Below are 20,474 nucleotides of genomic sequence, written 5' to 3'. Positions count from 1 at the left end.
TCTGTTTTATTTCGATTGTTCAAATGGTCTTTTCACATCCATTCGTACATTTGATCTGTTGAGCGATCTTCACTGATCATAATACACATAATGCTGGCGGTGTTCATAAAGCGAGGGATATGCTTATGTGCACAAATAGTCTTTCGTACTATATCTAAGCCTCTGTATCTTTCTTTTTTTCGTGTCTTCCGAGAAAATCTCCTTCTCTTATGCAGTATCAATTTTCTCATGACATTTCCGCTGTTGGAATTTTCAAAGTCAGTGATTGCGATGTCTTGGCAGCCCCTCACACGTGACACCCTGTGACTGGGCATTAGTCTCACAAAGCGGAGATACAGATGGAGAGTAGTGACTGGGATTGTAGTGAGACTCGAGAGAAGCTCTTTGGTCGTTGCTGGCCAACCGCTAATCAACAACATGGCCTGGTGACTGGTTGGTTGGAGCAAACATTCGTTCTCGATCGCTGGATGGTCTTCCAAGTCGCTATTTCGGTGTACGCATGAGTGACTCTCTCTTTTATAAAATTGCTGAACACTTTAGTGCAATTGACTACCTTTTCCACATCAGTTGAGCTCATAGGTTTCAGTCCTTTTTTTTATTATTTCGACATTTTACTTCTAAGAGAAGTGAAGAGATAAAGATTATTACTGAAGGTGCGCGCGTTTATATTATATATCGTTTTGCGAATTGCGGACCTTTAGCCAGTCAGGCCATCTCCCTGGTGGTGTGTACTTTCTTATCGTACAAGTTGTCTCAAATCCATTTTCCTCGATTGCAATGGGAGGAAAGCTCTCTTGAGTCCGGAGTACACGAAATGTTGTTCAATTTGTGTGTGTGACAAGTGGCAAGTTTTAAAAGTTATTTATTTACTTGCAGAGATCACTTTTTTCTACATTAAATTTTCTCTTTCAACACATGTGAAACGTGCGGTCTTTGTGCAAAATCTTAATTGGTGCTCAACAGCATTAGTGAAAAGTCATTTACTAACTTACACGCGGGGACATTTTTGTTTGAAAAAAAAAGATCACTGATGGATTTATTGAGTGAATTTCATGTCTTAGAATTCACATGAGATTTCACAATTGATTGGCTGAAAATTACTCCTTTTTCTGCTTCATTGAGATTGGTTAGAAATTGTTTAGTGATGAATATTTGCACAGGTATTTTTAGCGTGAAATATGTGCGATTTCTCATGTGCTCACAAATCAATGGATCGAACCACCAATAATCATGTGAAATGAGCAAGATAAATGTTGGAAAAGTGAAGGAAATCGTGACAGAGATGTGGACGAATTAGCGGGCTTATTGCGTGATTGGTGATGTTAACGCTTTTGGATATTCATATTATTAGAGAAGAAAAATTAATCTCTGCGTAAGATCACAAAAATAAAAACACCTTGTGAGAAATTATACCTTGTAGTCAGCAATGCTGACAATCGTGTTGATATGTTGTCACAAAAAGGAGAGAAAAAAATCTAATAGTAATTAACTCATGTTGAATTCTTTATCCATGTCTATTATAAAACTTGAAGATATTTCCTCTGTTCCCATCTCCACTTATGTATAGCAATTGAATTGTGCTTCAAATGATTGCATTCTCATGTTTTCTCGAGATTTTATACTAGAGAGTCACCTGCACTGATGGTATCCCGTGGATGATGATTGCAAGAGTATGTTGTAGGAAATGATTGTAATATAATTTCCAGCAAATTGTGCGGGCTATATCGACATCAGGCAGAAATTTAAATTGTTGTCGATTTATCTTATATTGGGCATAAAATGGTAATTCTGCACATTCTGACTATGTCACATTCATTTTAATGGTTTATCATACGATGTGTGAGATGGGATACGGGCACACCTTACATACATAGCCACTAATTCACCCCCCACATTTCAAACATTATCCAATTCAAAAAGTTTCAGATTGTACCAAAAGTACATGTGGAATGATCGCGATGATCCTCAAGAGTGCTAAAAGAGATTAATTCTGTTTATTCGAAATACCACATATAGGGGTTTCAATACACAGGGTCCCTCATAATTTCTAATTTTTATTATTTAATTACTAAATAAAGAGTTATATCGTCTATTTTGTTCCATTCCATTCTAAATCAGAACGTCAACTTTTAAGGAGTTTCAGTTTTTTTAATAGATATGTTGTTGCTCAGACTTCTGATGACTATTAAGTATTTCCGGTGAGATTACAATTATCTTACATTCCTAATTATCTTAATAAAGAGTAAGAATTATAGTATAATTTAGTTTCAAAGATGTAATGAAAAATCTAGTTTCTACTCTACAATCTCTTGAAAATTTGACGAATTAAGAGACTATGTTAAGATTAAAAAAATATCCTCTCTGAAAAAAAAGCATTTTTAAAAAGTGATGTAAGTTTTGCCTATAGGGGAGACTGGGGCAAAAAGTCGCAAATCGAAATATTCAAAATTCAATATCTTCCAAGTTAAAAAAGATAGCGGCTCAAATTTTTTTTCTTTAGATAGCCTCCATAGACCTTCTTCAATGTCATAAGTTTCTTAGAATTCGAACAAGGAATTTTTTAAATATTTTCCTTGCAGAAGATAACAATTATTACCTACTTATTTTATAAAATTGATGCACTGGTGGATATTTTCTAAATAATTTTGATTTTTCTAATACGAATCCGCTATTTATTTTAGAATTTCACAAAAGTTCTTTTCTCCAAAAAATCCTTTTATTAAAAATGGACCAAACAAAAAAGCGAAGCAATTTCTGATGTCTCACGGCGAAAAGAAACGTCATTATCATGTCTCGCCGCTTGTTGTTTGCATTGGTCAAACGATTTGCAGTCTTTTGTGTGTTTTTTTTCTAAAATAGCTTGAAAAGCGCTTCTATCGTTTTCTCACTTTTCTCGCAGAGAAAACGGTGTTTTACAAAGGTGTAGATGAATAAATTTTCAATGAAAATATGTTCTCTAGGTATTTTTTCAAATTTACGGAAGCCCGTAATAAAGCGAATCAAAATATGATAATATCCAATGTCTGGTACTATTTGCCCCAGCATTTTTGAGAATAGTCACAAAATTACCTTTTAGAAATTGGCTCGATAAACGTATTTTCTTACAAAATAGAGGAAAATTAATTTCACAAAGTTGTAGAGCGGTAAATTTCCTATAAAACTGCGCTAATTAGAAATTTTTGAAACGCTCGAGTAGCTTGTAAAAAAAATAAAATATCCGTTTTGTGACTTTTTGCCCCAGTCTCCCCTATGCCTTTAAAAATTATTTTAAAGTTAGATATTCTTTTATTTTAAAATTATCCACAAGAACCAATTTTTCATGTTCTAGCTTGAAAAAATTGTTTTCTTATTCTTCCAAAAGCGGCGAAATAGTATTTGCATCACTTCTAGGACTAAAATTTGTCGAAGATATTTCTTATTGAAAAATTTATTGTAGTTATGGTTACAATCAAAATTTTTCATTCACACATTTTCAATAGCTCGATCCTTCTATTTTGAGCAACGAACTCAAGACATACTTTATGCATTTCGATCCTGTATCAACGTAAAGCTTAATAATTTAACTGTTTTTAAGACTTTCAAATAAGTTAATGCAAATCTTTAATCTCTAATGTAACAATTATTTTTATGGAAAAGAAGAAAAAGTAAGTTTAACAAGATAGGTTTTAATATGATCCTTCTGAATATCTTACCAGAATTCGATAGTTTACACAGGAGTTTTTTAAATTGAAAAATATCATGCAAGAGGATTATAAGTATAAAATATTATGGAAAAATTAGAAGTGTTAAAGCAGGAGTTATGTGAGATTTTTATTAGCTTCTTATTAAATGTGAAATTTGATTTAGATTGTGAATAAAAAAATCAGTCTTCGTTTCCCGTTCGTTCTTTTCCCTATGCTTCCGTCCTAGAATCGTTTTTGGAAAGAGAATAGTTTTTGACAAAGGTTTTATCAACACGATCAGAAGATAGCGATGTCAGATTCATTTTTGATAAGCTTTTTTGGGGTACCTTTAAATTTGTTTCTTCAATAAAATTTAACCTCTGACATGAATCCTTGAATAAATTTAAATATATGATCCAGGCCCTGTAGAGATTTCGATTAAAAGAAACTTGATCTCCTATGGGTCCCGGTCAAAATCCCGAAAGCCAAAATCCAGAAAGCCAAAATCCCGAATGCCAAAATCCCGAATTCTTAAAAATGTCATAGCTACTGCCACGATTGCATCTGCACTTGCTGGAGGCAAAAGGAAATCTTCTGTGTCTTGGAAAATCATTCTAAACATTTTCCTCCTTATAATTTCATCCCTTTCACGATTTTGAACATTCGGGATTTTGGCTTTCGAGATTTTGGCGTTCGGGATTTTGGCGTTCGGGATTTTGGCTTTCGGGATTTTGGCTTTCGGGATTTTGGCTGCCACCGTCTCCTACGACTAAACTGATCTGAGAAATGAAACATTGAAAAATAAATCTTAAAACTGGAATAACTTTTGTTTTAAATTTTCAGATATTAATTTCACAAAAAATAATTCCACGGATTTTTCTTTATAAACCTTTTCTCTTGCTTTTGTTTAAACAAAAATACATATTACTTAAGTTATAACTTTCAAACACTATGGAGAAAATTGTGGCGGACCCTGTATACTTAAATATTTTATCAATCGTATCCCGTGTACCTTAGAAGATGTATAATCATTTGGCTATGATCACTTTGGATGGCAGAGTCTGTATATCGTGAATAAATGTGTTGATTGTTGATTGAAATCCTCTCTCTCTCTCGGTTGTGCTCCATGAAAGTCTCATATGGAAACTATAAAGGTGGCTGACACTCGATAATTTTTCTCAAACACCCAATATGGCTAGTGCAACGTCTATAAAGAATTTTTTCTCTATACACTAGGATTTTATGTTATATAATATTTGAAACAAGAAATAATATTTTCCTCTTGATGTACTTGCAACATTATGGTTCTATGAAATACGAATGATATCTTCATGAAATGCATCACCTCTATTATGAAAGAATTCTCTTTGTAAATCATTTTACAGCATAAAATTCCTCAGAAGTGTAGATAAATTCTCTTGGCATTCTTACATTTACAAAAAGGAAATTGAAAATAATTAGAAATAATATTTTGAAATATATGTGACAGGGGAACATGTAGGTGGTTATGTGTGTGTGTGTGCAAAGATTCCCTCCGAGAAATGATCAAAGTGATTATCCAGACTAGTTCTTATAATTCAATCTCGTCAAATCGTTTTCGCAATGTTAAACAATTTTTTTTTCAATTCAATATAGTAATCGCGACACTCCAATCACAGATGATCATTTGAAGTGGACAAAAATGGTACAATTTAACACGTTAGCAATCCCTCTTAGAGTTTCTCACCTGTATTATATACCTACCTTTTTTCTCTGCAAATACTAAATGAAACCACGGACATGCTGCCTGAATTGGCAATTGTGGATGCTTAAATATACAAGCAACACATCAAGTTTGTGTCACACATTGAAGACATTAATTTCAAATTTTTCATTCTCAAAAGGGAACATCAATCGCGCGCGCCTGAATTCAAAATTATTTACCTGAGTGCATACACAGTCAACCAAAGACTAGTTTTGCCCAATGCAGAAAACCAGTGATAAACCCTGATTAATTCATGGTAGCCGGGATGATTAATAATCCTAAAAATCACGGAAAATCAGTAGAGCATTCAAATTAGTGATCAAAAGTAATTGCGTGAAGATAGCAAAATAATTTTAATGATAGAAAGTAAATAAAATTAGCGAAAAGTGATTCTGTATCCCCAAAAATGAACTTACAATTCAAATTGCAGATGTTTCGAGTTGCAAGCGTGAGTCTTAGTAAAGAAGGACATTTATTATTAATTCCCGATGTGACCTAAATGATTTATAATTGGTCATATTTTATTCCGAATCCCGAGTAGGGTGTTATGACCAACGCACAATAACTTTTGTTCGTAATTATGTTTTCAAAATTTCATATGAGAGAGAGCGAGATGACTAGTTTTCTGTTTCATTCACTCTCATTGAAATGTCAAAAACATATTTACAAAATTTATTGTGCTTTGGACATTATTTTCCCGTGATAAATTTATTTACGAAAATATGCTATTATATTTTCCAGTAGCTAATACTCAAGAGAAACTAGCCAGACCTGAATACAATTTATAAATGTTTGGTAAATGCACCTTAGAAAAAACTTCACTTGCTTGAAAGTGCTTCATGCTACCCTAGTAATTTTTGATGAAATAATTCTTGGTAGGTAACAAATTTCTCAAATAGGCAACAAGTTCACGTAACTGATCTAAATTATTTTGAAAACACTCACTAATCCAGTACAAGAAGTTTGGAAAATAAACTAGTAAAAATTAATATCTGCTTTACAAAAATATTTTAAAAATAAAATTGAAAATATCAATATTTTCAATTTTTCAGTTTTTTTGTTACATTCCTTTAAAATTTTTTATATTGAAGAGGGTTCATAAGGGTTACGATAAAAATATAAAGCCATAGTCTCTTTTAGAAGATATCAAATTTTAAAACTAAAGAAATCCATTTGGGAACGTTTTTCGATTAAATTCTATTTTATAATTCCATTTCTGCGCCGATATTGAGGGATTATTGAGGGGTACAAAAACGTTCTTCTAGATCTGAGTAGATTTTTATTTTAGAAAAATTTATATTAGGCTTGAGAATAATGTCCCAAAACCATGTTCTGAGACCAAAAAGCTTTTGGATTTTATACTTTAAAAATCGGTATAAATCTTATTTTAACTCTTTCGTCTCCTTTGGGACTCTGGGTACCCATGGAAAAAATAATTTTTTTAGACTATTTAGAATCGATAAAATTCCGATTCTTGTGGATGATTACAAACTATAAGGATGTCCAAATCTAGGACATTTTTTTCAGGGTCCCAACTAACTCCTGAGCTAAGATATTTTTGGTCAAAAATCGTGAATTTTCGATTTTCTGCTTCCTTGCAGGTATTGTGACTTTTTACGTATTTCTAGAGCCGAATAAGGAAAAACCTCTCGGGGCCAATAAGTATGATAACTAACAATTACAGATTACATAAATTCGAAAAACAATTTTTTCATAAATTTTCAAAAAACTTGTTCAAACTTTATGGGTACTCTCGTCCCCAAAAATCTAGAGGTCAAATGTAAGGTTATCCCGCCAATGCCCGCCATTTGCTTTTTGACACCAACCTTGTAAGAAAATTCAAGCGGGAGCGAAATTTTTGCCAATATGGCCGATAATTTTGACATTTGGCAGCGAAAGAGATTGCTTTCGGGGAAGTTTTTCCTATTCTTCCAGATTTTGGTGAATTCTGATTGTCCAGGAAGTGTTTTTTTGGCTCTTGAGAAAGCTTAATGTGTCTGCAATAACATCCTGTTGAGAGAAATGTGTGTTAAAGTGTTATTCTGTGAAATATTTTGAGGAATCTGTTGGCAAGCAGGAGCTGGGTGTCCTTTTCAGCACTTCCTGGACATCCCACAAGATACTGGTCAATAATTCTTCTTGTTTTAGTGATCAACATTGTAAAGGAGTTATTTGACATGCAAAAATAATTCACAAAATTGATATTATTGGCTTTTGGAAAATTGAAGTTTGTCCAAGTTTCTATCTTTTGCGTTCTGTAGGGGACGAGAGTTCCCATGAGTTTTCCAATTTCCCAGAGGCGGAGAAAATTCTTTCTCTACAAAAGTATCATATTTGACCACTAAGACTTACAATAAAGTGAGTTTGACTGAAATTCGTTCGCTGGATATGTTGTGGTCCGGAAAGAGTTAATCTGATTTTGATGATATCAAGTCATTCAGATAGCTCATAAACAATTTTCATTAGTTTCTTAAAAGCAATATTAGCTCTTTATGTTTGTTTAAACTTCCTTAGGAAGGTTTCCATAAGCTTTCTGTTCAAAATTTACCTTAAATTCCATTTCCACATGGTTTTTTATGATTTCAAATTATTTCTAAGGACGAGAATACGTCCACAAAGAAAATCTAAAACGTTTAAAACATATCCAAAAAGGCTTTTCTTGAGCGGAAATATCAATAAAGAGACCAATACTCTTTTATAAAAGCTCTTCCAAGACGACATTGTAGTTTCCTTTGAGGAAAATTGATCAAAAATTTTCCCAAAGTTCTTTTAAATAACTATTTTGAAGATTTTAAAAATTAGATTTCGCACAATACTTTTAATATCTTCAAACTTTCACAGTCAAATCAAAAGAAGCTTTCTTTCAAGCTTCTTTTGATTTTTATCCTCTACTCCTTCACGGAAATTATTCCCTTTGTTGATCAGGTAAAAAACCTTGGAGTAATCTTCAATTCCTCTTTGTCTTGGTCAGATCATGCCACATCAATTTGCCGTAAGGTCAACTATTCTTTGTACACCCTTCGACGCTTCCGGGACATCACACCTTGTGACACTCGCTTGCTCCTCGCGAGAGCGCTTCTTCTTCCTTTCTTTAACTACGGAGCAGAACTCTTCTTTTCGGCGGATAGTGACACCATCCGTCGTCTAACAGTTTCTTTCAATAATTGTGTCAGGTATATCTGTGGCTTAAATCGCCGGGACCATATCACTCCCCATAGAAATGTATTTATTGGCTGTGACCTTACTTCACACTTAAACTTAAGAGCTGTGCTCTTTCTATTTAATTTGTTAATTTTTGGGTGTCCTCAGTATATACTGCGGCCATTTGTCCAATGGAACTTGGCCGGATTTCCCGGTTTCTTGTGGCCCGGTTGCCTAAAATTAGAATTTTTCTTGCAGGAGGGCGGCTGATTTGAGGTGGCGTGAAAGTAATCTCACGCCGTCGTTCGCCTATTCCCTCCGTCACCTAAAATTATTACTGAGCTCAGCTCAGTCCCCATTGTCTTGTCCCTCCCAGGGCTTAAATGGTCGGTGGATGAGGAATAACAAAAAATAAATTATTAAATAAATAAATAAATGAATTAAAATTCTGATATCACAGTAAGATATCACAGATCTGAAGGCTATCACAGTTTAATAATTTAAAAGTCTGAAATAAAATGGACGTCACTAATAAGTTAATTAAAAATATCTCTAAAAAGTCGGGATATACACTTAACAGTTAGAGACACACCACATGTTTACATTGGTCACCGAAAACAAGCCAACTCACAAACATAAACACCTCCCTCTCATGCACCGACATTGGAGGTGACCTCGTGATCAATTTTCCCGAGGCCGTGATCGCCCATCGTAGTCCATGAATTGGTGATAGATTTCTATGGATCTACGAAGGGCTATCATTGAGACGGTGGTTTCGAGCCTTTTAGTGTATATTTTTAGGCGCCTGAGGCTCTCCACTGTCTCTTTGGGGATGGCTCCCCGAGTGCCAACTACGATTGGCAGCACTGCACTCGAGGTAGCTGTGCTGTACAGCTCTCGCACAGTTTCTAGGAGGGGCGTATATTTGGAGACTTTGTCCCTGATCCCGGTGGTTAGGCCATCTCCGTCCTCGTGGCGGACAGTTATGTCGACCACGAAGACCCCTTCCTGGTTCTTCACTACCAAGTCAGGTTTGAGATTTCCGCCACCTGGAGGGGACATTGTCTGCTCCTTTAGGAGCTCCGCCCCAGGATCGCGACGAGCAATTTCATCCACGACAAGGTCACGGATTTCATCATGTCGTCGCATCCTTCTGCCTTTGGTATGTGTGCAGATGCCCACAATGTGCCCCAGTGTTTCTGGCATGGTGCCACACTTTCGACAATTAATGTCATTGTGCTCAATGAACTGGTTGGTCGCCACCTTGTTCCATAACGTGTTAGTACGGGCTCTCAGTGCCGTCAAGTACCTCGAGGGTCTCAGCAACGTGGGCTGGAACAGCCACCGATTACCCCCAGGCGAATCTTTAAAAGCACAGACAGCCGCACCTTGGGATTTACTGGCCGCCCAGTCGTTGATTAAGCGCCTCCTTTCACGGAGCTTGTACTCTTCGGCGACCTGCTCCGACTGTGCCGGCCATTCTATGCGGGCAGATCTGGCAATTTTTGCCAGTCGGTTCTGGAGACCCGAGGCCTCGCTCAAGTGGCGCAACACTGGGTCATCAGATTGTAGTAACCTGATGCCCAGCTTGAGCGTAGTAGAAACCACAAGGGTCTCGAACCTCGGGATACCCAGACCCCCATCTTTGTTTCGGCAGTACAGCAATCCGTTGGTCACGGACTGCCGAAGATGGAGGATTTCTTTTATACAGGACCTCACGTCCCGGTCCAGGTGTCGAATGACGGTCATTGGGGGAGGAATTACCGTCATCTGGTACAGAAAGTGAGGTATTATATATCTACTTATGAGAAGGACTTTTTGGTGGGGCTTAAGAGGCAGGCGCCTAACCCTCCTCAAGCATTCCCCAAGTCCTTCCTGTAGGTGTCCAGATCCCATCCCACTCCAAGGAGAGACACTAACACCAAGATAACGAAGCGAACTCTCTGGGTCAGCGTATGGCACTGGATCTCCATTATCGAAGGACAGTCCGGGATCTACCAGATACCAAGTTCTACCCCTTGGCACAATACCGAACGTAGTGCACTTTGTTGAAGAAATTTTCATGCCGAGAGCAATCAAATATTCCTCAGTGCACCTCAGCATCGTCTGCGCCTCTGCGGCAGAGTCGGCCAGGAGCAGAATGTCATCCGCAAACCCCAGACTGCTGATTCTGCACGTATTTGAGGCACTGAAGCCCCCTATAGTCTCTAGTGTACGCAAGAGTGGGTCCAGGATGGCGTTGAAGAGGAATGGTGACAACGGGTCACCCTGCTTTACTCCCCTCAGTAGTTCCACCCCAATATTTTCCCCACCGTGTGCGATGTTGGTTGTCACTCCGGTATAGGACTTCTCCACGAGACGCACCACCACTTCTGGGAGTCCCATGACCCTCAGAGCGGGCCGAATGGCCTCGTGCGGCACCGTATCGAACGCTTTAGAGACGTCGATTTGGATTAACGTGAGACCACCACCCGCTTTAGCGGCATGGAGCGACTCGCGGAGGATCTGGATGTTGTTGTAACATCCGGCTTCCGACACAAACCCTTTCTGGCGGGGACAGAAGGAAGTGTGCGCCCTCACCTTCTTGTCAAAAATTCCCCAGAAAACGCGAGACAGCATTGAGCTAATCGTTATAGGTCGGTAACTGTCCGCTTTAAAGGCATCTTTACCTTCTTTTAACAGAAGAGTCGTTCTATTAATTTTCCAATCCTGGGGAAGCTCGCCTGATGCCAGTATCAGGTTGAGCAGAAGACGAAGGATCTCCTGTTCAAGGCGGCCCCTTATGTGGCGACGACATACCCCATCTGGCCCAGGAGCGCTCTTTTCCTTAGTGCGTGAGATCTGATTCTTTATATCATCAGCAGAAATTGCTGTCAAGACAGCCGAGACTGGTATACTGTTTCGTGGGGCTCCCATGTGGGGTACATTAACTGAGGGTCTAACTGCCCACAATTCGTCATAGAGGGCTTTTACCTCGGCTGCCGGAGGGGACCCTGTCCCACTGTCGTGGATGGGTCTACCTTCTCGGACTAGTTTTGCAAGAAGTCCAGGTTCATTGCGGAAGAGTTCCTGGGCTCTAGCATACTCAAACCTTCGTCTAGCCCCTCGACCCCGTCCATGTCCACGTGACCGAGTTTGTGCGCTACGGTTCGCTCTGCCTCTCTGCCTTGATGTGCGAGAGGGACGCACTTTATCCCTAAAATGTTGCAAGGCAACTGAGCAAGCCGCTCTCACCGTGTCCCCAGGAACCTCAGATGAGTCACGGATCATCCTCAGTGCTGCACGCAAAGGGTCCAAAACTATGTCGCTGCGATGCGGAAAGCTCTGACTCGGAGCAGCTGCAAGAGTGTCCGCCGCCACCTTTTGCCGCCAAGATATCTCGGCAAACAGATCCTCGTTCCTTTCAGAGCCCACCGTGGACGGTGGGTGTTGTGAGCTGTCAACGGAAACAGCCGTCGGAAAACTGAGTCCTCCATTGTTGCTTCTCTCCGTTGGTTCGTATTGTTGCCCCAGACTCTGCTCAGTCCAATCTGGGGTCAATTCCCAACCGTTGTAATCAGGTGAGTGTGAGCGCGGACCTAGACTCATCTGGAAAGGTGTCCTTCCAGTAGAAGCACTAGAGCCCGTAGGATTTTGTCCGAGAGATGGCTCACTAGATCCTCGTGACTCATGTGGAGATGTAGCCCGATCTTCCAGCCCGTAATCGAGCATCTCCTCCTCCCGTTCGAAGTCCGGCGGAGCCGTTTCAGAACCCGAAATTCGTGACCAGGCCGCCTCCCTGCGTCTCTTATAGACCAAAGTGTTCCTTTTATCTCTAATTTGTTTAAGCGTTCTCCCAGGGAGATCTCCGGAGTCGAACATAGCTTTCGCTATATGCCTTTCTCCAAGGAATCTGACTTCCAGTCCCAGCATCGTTTCCATTTCTTCCGGAGTCCAGCCCCTTGTGCGGGGACTTATCCGATTGGATGATACAGGCTGAGGTACCGTTAGGATGGCCTGGGCCGTCCGAATAGAATTCCTGGTTGCTGGGTGCGCGTGGCGTTGATGTTGGCTCAGTCCTAGCTGGGTTGCAAATGCTCGGGAGCAATCCTCGCAGGTGAAGGCGAGGTTCCCTATCCCAGGGGGAGAGCCAGGGCCACGACATTTAGGTACATGGCACACCGCTGATTGTTTAGTGGAATACCTTTTGCTACACCTGGAGCAGACAAATATCTGTTGCAGTGAGCTGTGATATTCTCTGGCATGTCGTACCTCGTTCGCTAAAAGAAGTGACCTGAAATTTCCTCTGCCCTGCAGAAGACAGATAGGGCAGGATCGTGCTTCGAACGGGAGGCGACTCTCGTAAACCGTAATCATTGCTAAGTTGTCATCAGTTGTTCCTAAGTGCCCCCTGTTGATTCTCCCGGAAGGGTGGGGGGCTGACCCTTCCTCGTCCGAGGCCATAGAATCGCGACTGGTAGCTGATCTCGGAAATCTCTGTAGGGAAGCTACCCCAGCAGAGATCTTCCTCCTGATGGATAGGACTCGAAGGGGGCAGGAGTCACCCCCAACGAGTTCGCACCTCGCGGTCTTGGCCATGGTGAAAGGCGTAACCTTTCCTCCATGTTACCGGCGGTCGCCACGAGGAGGCGCCGCGAGGCACTTGCCGGGTCCCCAGAGTCTGACCCTTGAGCCCGACCTGTAACCTTGGCTCCACTAAAAAGAAGGAGTTACAGTTACTTCCCACCAAGTATCGAGTCTTCTGGTTAGGGGGGGCTCGGCCAGGGTTCGGGGACTCATAGTGCCTAAGGTCAGGAGTGACTGGCTTTACCGGTCATTATTTGTAAAGGGCGTAGTTATTTTTAACTCCGTTCCAAGTGATCTGCGTAGGTCTGCAGATGGCATCCGACGCTTTTTTCAGGCTGAATCTTAAGAGAACACTTATTGGATTTTTTTTCTTATTTAATTTTCATTTACCTTTCTTATACTATTGTAAATCGTTCTTTTATTTTTCTTTTTCCTTTTTTTTGCTGCTGTTTTTTTTAACTTGTTTTTCTTTTTTCTTTATCACAATTGTAAGAGGGATGAATCCTATTTTTGTGATTGAATAAATATTACTATTACTATTACAAACGATTTTTAAACTGAATTAAATGATTTGGGTTTTTGTATGCTCATTTGATTTGATCCCAGGCGTTTTTAACAGTAAAAATGCCTTGGGTGATAATGTCCTTAAGATGAACTAAATTTTAATGTTGTTGAATTATTTTTGGTTTCATAACCTTTCTTTTTTTCAATATTTTGAATAACGTTTAGGGAGGGGGTGCCACGGCCCCTTTCTACCCACTATTGTTAATTTTCTTTAGGACGTTCAAGGACTTAGGTATAGAATAAATGCGAAAATAATTGAGTCCGATTTGTCATAAGTCTATACGAACAAAAGGTATGGGCGGGCTGTGGGTTTAGTGGTATGGGGCGCATTGGGCTCGAGTGTTCAAAATAAATAAAATAAATAAAAATAAAAAAGAAAAATATAGGAGAATTCTAAAATAGAAGAATATAGTTTGAGGTGAATCTGACACTTCTGCCTCGTTAGAATTCGATCCATATACGGCCCAAAACCACAAGTTGGTATATCTTGTATCGTTCTCTCCCGGGGAATCGGGCGGTTTTTTCGGTAAAACGGAAAAGTCAATGTTTAACGATCAGTATATTTTTGATCGTATTAGGTTTGGGGTTGATCCTGCGAAATTTAATTTCATAGGAACACAGAAGCTGGGATTTTAAAGAATCCCAGTTAACTATCAATCGATCAGATCATTCAATATTCATGTTACATTGAGCACGTCTGTTAGTGAGTGGCTAAATATGAGAATTTAAGTTCCAATCACTCCCAAATGGAGGCTTCTCCACATGCAAATGATTTCTCAACTCTTCCACTTCACTCAGATCATTAATCACTCCGTATACCTTTTATCTATATATACAATTTTTTTTTTAATTCATCTCTCTGATAGATTGACAATAAGTATCTTCATGACAAGATGACTTTTTGTTGTCGGATAACTTAATAATTCCTGTCTCTTTTCACGTTTGTCTTCATTTTTCTATTTCTCACAGCCTTTTTCGCACGATCGTTTGAGATCACATTTAAATCATTGATGATGGTGATCTTCCAAGTGATCTTTTCTGTGGGTGATCTCGTACAGAGCTCTTGCTTCACATCGGAAATCACACAGGAAACTCATGTTTAGATGGAAGAGATTGCTGATCGCACTATATCAGAAGCTTCTTGGTAAATCCTCAGACTATCTGTTAATAAGTCACAAGAATTATGTGAATTTCCTCGCGAAACCGCGTGACACATCAATTATGGGTACGTGATCATTCATAAATAATGTCTTGTGTGTAAGTTTATCCATATAATTGTAATTGTGGTAACCATAAACAGTCAATGGGGAGAGAAGATGGAAAATTACTATGCTCTGCATATATCTTATGGGCAATAAACTAAATCGGAATTAATGTAAATTACACAGAGAGGTAAATATATATAAATGGAAGGAGTCTCAAGTGGAGTTGAGAAATGAGATGGAGATACGGGAAAAAGAAGTGCCACGATGAGGAAGATAATTACAGAGTGTGACTCTCGCACCTCTAAATTTACAAATAAATTGAGACAAATTGGATGTGTCGCAGATACATGATGTAATTAGTGCACGCACACGCATTTTGCATTTTAAACGAGAGGATCTCACCATTGATCGTGATTTGTTTTCAAATGGTCAGTAGGCAGATCTTATAGATGGATGGTAGTGATCATCCAATCCAGTAACACCATCTGGGGGATCTGTGGGAGATTCTACGGAATGCCAAATGCGGTGGGGGGAATATTCTTGTCGTCATAATGTTTTTTCAAATATTTTGATCTGTGGAGTGATCTTTGAGAGGGTGTTCCGGGTGTCCCTTCTGGGAAGAAAGATCTTTGCTGATATATCACAAATGATAGCGCTGAGAAAATTGATGGAGATGATGATGTAGCCGATCAAGTGGTTGAAGTCAGACATTAATCAAAGAGACCGAGAAGTAGTCATTATGAGTCACAAAGTGATTCAAATTGATAGCAATCTTATGTAAGAGATCACGATCCGATGCGCTATGGAGATCAAAAAGGCGCTACATTTTAATAAAGTGAACCATCAATATTCCTGCGTGTAAATAATATTCATTGGACACTGATGATTGACCTCAATTAATCAAATTACCCCCAAGCATCCGTGTCAAGTGATCACATCGTTGACCATACAATTATTGCTAAATACTTTTCACTGACATAAACAAAACATCAATCATAGTCTGTGGAAGATCACAAGAATGGCTCCATTTCAAGACCATGTACAATTCTAACTGTATAATAATTATTCATACTTCGGAAATAAGTTGACATACAACACTTCAAATTCTCCTGAAATTTACAAACTGGTATATCATAATAATTTACGTATCCATAAAATATTTATGAACATATATCTTGGTGGATGCGTGAGGGAACTGATGGTGAATCAATCATTTGCAATTGTAAAATGTCCACAAATAGTCAATGAAGACACCAAGATAGAGAGGGAGTAATATTACGGAATGAAAATTGATTTAAAATCTTTCCCTCTCTCACTCACGCGATTACGTTTTGGAAAAGGAAAATTTATTGTTGATTTGTATGTGTATCCAATATGAATGTTGTTTATAAATCTGCATGATCACAGCATAAATATATCGAATTGGAATCGATCGTTGAGAGAGAAGATGGTGTATATAATTTATTTATTTATATGTCGATTAATTTATGAATCGACATCCCATATGCGAGCTTAGTACATTTCTCATTGCGAAAAGGAATGATCTTCGCGCTGTTCATACTCAACAGAGTAATGTTTTCTTCATGGGTCTCTTCACTGGCGTTCAGCTTTGTGCAACCACTTGGCAATTTAATCTAACAGTGTGACCACTAAAGTTTTCCAAAACTTGAAGGCCAATGTGATAAGAATTTGTATATCTTTCAAGTGCGTCATATGAATTCCCCAACTCAAAGATTGTGACGGAAAACCTAAAATTATTTTAAGCTATTTAAAATTGTGTTCGTTTTTATCACGAGAATTCTCCAGAGAGGCCAATTCTTCCAATTTTTATTTATTCCACGAGAGAACTGTTTCTGAGATCCATAGCTGTGCCGTAGATTATGCCACGATGTCTATCCATTCGTTCATCCAATAGTGACTTGTTGTCTTCAGAGGGAACCCCTTTACTTATTATAGTCGACCTATGATAATTAACATTGTCTTATTTTATTCTTCACCTAAAACCATGTCTGTTTGATTTCTTTATAATAACTTTAATAATTTATGTTATTTTCAGATACGTTTAATAGATCGTCTATACTTAGGAATAGGTTCTAAAGTTTCGGATGATGGAAGTATCGGAGTACTCGTTGTTTTCTAAAATGAATTTGACCAATTGCCCTTTTCAGGAAATGCTATAGGTCTAGCTGACGTGGGAAAAATTCTAGCGGTGCGAAACTTCTATCTTCCGAAGCTTCAAAGCCCTTTTCTATTTTTGGTTTAGGACAATTACCACTGCTTCTAATGTTTTTCCATATTCAAAGTTCATGATAGAGTATTTCTTCAGAGAGAAGAAAATGTTTCGAGATAGTCCAAGTAGTTTAGAAATAAAAATTAGTGTTTGGTACTACACTACCCCGTGTTTGGTGGTGCCCCAGTTTCCCCTAACACTGTCTTATTTTATACTTCTAGCTTTAACTAGCTTCTAGCTTTAACTGTTTTTAACAGCTTTAATGATAAGAGCTTTAACGTTTAGGACAAGTTTGCGGCCCTTTGAAAAATCTTTCAGTCCTAGATAAATCACAATCAGTTATACACTGCGCACTGGTGAATAATTAAATGAATCGACAATTGGTTGTTTTTGGAAATTTACCTTATGAAGAATCATGATCACGAGTGCGATCTTTTTCGCAAAGTTGATTTACATTTTTCAATTTTTTATGTTTACCAGTTCAGAATTTATTTAAACTAATGCATAGATTACCTTACAATTTGCCCAAAATCACAGACTTGTTTAGAATTCCAAGATTTTTCCAACGAATCCAAACATAACCCAATCTAAAGATAAATTTGATCTTTAAAACTTTTTTTTGAACATTTCAAAGCCGGCATTAGTAATGATTTAAGGCTATTTTCGTATATATAACGTGTCTAGATAGACAATTTCTTAGTATATCCAAAAATAAAAATTGAGGAGGAACTTTAATAGATCCCAAATCACTGTCCCTCACCGTTTGGTCTTGAGTTGAGAAATCGGCCAATCAGATTTTGTGGAAACCAATTATGTGGACAAATACATTGAAGTCACTAATTGGAGCGTACTGAGTATATTTCAGTGTTGGAGTGTTTTGATACCCCTTTTCAGAAATTAAAGAATCCAATATTAAAAAGCTATTTTCTTCTCATTTAGATAACACCATTCGTTTTAATTTATTTTTAGCAATACAATGTTATTTAAAGTCAACACGAATCTGGGTATTTCCTTATCAATGACGTCCGTTTTGTATCATTTCGTCTCACACGCACGAAATAATTTTGTTTTTTTTCTGGTTACACAACAATATTGAAGATCGTGTTTATTGACCTTTTATCGGTAAGCAAACAACCACGCTTTTAGCAGAATGTTCTTTAATAAATGAGAGGTAATGTGTAATGTACGTAAGAATCGGTAATTTAACTTGAATATTTGTAAAACAGGCAATCACCTTCAAAGAAAACGAACGAAAAAATAGAATAAGAATGAATTGAGGTTGAATGATTAGAAAAAGGAAAAGCAACATATATTTAATCCGTTAATTCTAAACTGGTAAGGAATCTTGTGAAACAAATAATGAAAAATGGGATAAAATTAGGTGTATTTCGGAAACTTTTCTAATTTAAAATTTTAGAATGTCCTGCCTGTTTTAGATTGGCAAAATAAAAAAAAAACACGGAGAAGTACTCTTGAATTGGTATGTTGAATCGGGCTTGTATTTCTTCGTAGTCTTCTTTTTCTCTATGTTCATCTGAAATAGTGAGGAGATTTTTAAAAACCCAAATTGGAAATGATTTCAAATTATCCAATTTTACCGTATTCTTATTTGTTTTATAATTTTATAGTGTTCTCACATTTGATTTACTCAAAATAACCAAATTAAAAATTTTTACCGTTTTGTTTTTTGAGTAACTCCTGTATTAAATACTTATTATGATACCCTTATTATTAAATTGTTTAAATTTTAGTATCAACAAAAAATGATAATCTTAAGCCTTTCATGATCGTCAAGAAATCCGATTATCCGATTATTATTATTACTTAAAGAGCTCCTTATTATAATATTTATAGGGGGAATGTACCAAATTCCGGCCAGCTTGCAATTTCAGCCACTTCTTTTGTTCCTCAAATATCCATGAATTTTTAGTTTTTGCATTCTCTTGAGATTATACAGTGCGAAAAAAGAAAAAAAATGTAATTTTGACGAATGAGCAAGGAACTATGAGAATCAAGGTGGCCAAAATATTAACCAAAGCTATGTTTAATTTTTTATTAATTTTGAAATGTATTAAGAATATTTTTTGGAAAAACACAAAGGCGATAAACTGCCTACAAAGTTCCAAGTAATACTCCTTAAAAATAATTGACAAAAAAATGAATTTGTATTAAAAATTCAAATTCAAGACTTTGGCGCATGCATGCAACTATGACGAAATTTGGTACAGTTACCCTAATCGTAATTTTCTATATTTTCTTTCATTTTATGAAAGATTATAAAATCTGTATTTTGAAAAGAAACATTTTCCATTGTCACGAATTGTTTTATTGTATAGAAAATTATGCGCGTTTATTGATTGTTTATTTTTTTTTACAATTTTCGTATAGGTGTTTGTTGGGTATTAATAATATTAATCATAAACATATCCTCGTGAGAACCCTGGGGGGAAGTGGGGCACCTTTGAAAGTTGGGCACCTTTGAAATCGGGATTTTTCTTCTATGTTTAAGTGGAACTGAGCTATATCATAATGTAATTTAGCTTCTCAATCTGTTTGTGCAGCTAAATTATATCACGATAAGGCTCAATTTTATTTAAAAATAGGTGAAAAATTCCAATTTCAAAGGTACATCACTTTCAAAGGTACCCCATTTCCCCCTATTCTTTTTCTTTTCGCAAAAAAATATTTGCGGTGTCAAACAAAAAATTTAAGTACAAATTCAATGGAATTGATAAGCACAATAAAGGTTCTTTCCAGAGTATGAGGCTTTGCATTACCTCATAAATTTCTCGATGTATCACTGAGAGAGGGAGGATGAGGGATCAATATGAAGACGTGCTTTGAAAACTGCATTTTAAACTCTCAATAAATTGTCTTAATGTGAGTTATTTATTCAGTGATACCCATACAATCTAGTCTGAATTGGATTTTTAGAAAAATTCTACCTCCTGACTCAGTTCACCTGTGACACAATTTCCTTTCGTGTTACCTTGTTGAAATCTTTCGTGCTGAATGTCTTGTGTTTAATTGCAGAGGATTTAGTTTCTCTCTTGGAGCAATTACATAATTTTTTCATTCCTTTTCCAGCAGAGCTCCCGGGGAGTTTATAAAAATGTGTGATCGCAAAATTATCGAGTGAAAAATATACATGGTGGAGTAATTGGCTGTCCCTTTTGGGGGGAGTTATTGTTTGGCGAGGGAATGGGCGGCAAAAGACGTTAACATTTGTGTGAAATGTTAGTGTACATAAATATTGGAGCCACTGTTCTGCGCCTCTTTGAGATGGTTCAACAGTTGGTCAATGTTATATGGTAAAAAGATTTATTGGAGACAAGAATAAATTTACGATAAGGAATTTTATA

General features: G+C 37.5%; 1 protein-coding gene across 1 annotated transcript in view; it reads left to right on the top strand.

Annotated features, from left to right (window-relative positions):
* The window catches only part of LOC129810316 (uncharacterized), a 50,842-nt gene extending 32,273 nt beyond the window's left edge, over positions 1-18,569 (top strand). Inside the window, exon 4 of the mRNA XM_055860688.1 lies at positions 14,647-18,569. Coding sequence (XP_055716663.1) covers positions 14,647-14,688 — 42 coding nt within the window. The 3' untranslated portion in view covers positions 14,689-18,569. The remainder of the gene's footprint in view (positions 1-14,646) is intronic.
* Positions 18,570-20,474: the final 1,905 nt, after the last annotated feature.

This window comes from Phlebotomus papatasi, chromosome 1, assembly GCF_024763615.1.
Source record: "Phlebotomus papatasi isolate M1 chromosome 1, Ppap_2.1, whole genome shotgun sequence".
NCBI classification, from domain to species: domain Eukaryota; kingdom Metazoa; phylum Arthropoda; class Insecta; order Diptera; family Psychodidae; genus Phlebotomus; species Phlebotomus papatasi.
This window is presented reverse-complemented; position numbering and strand designations above follow the sequence as displayed.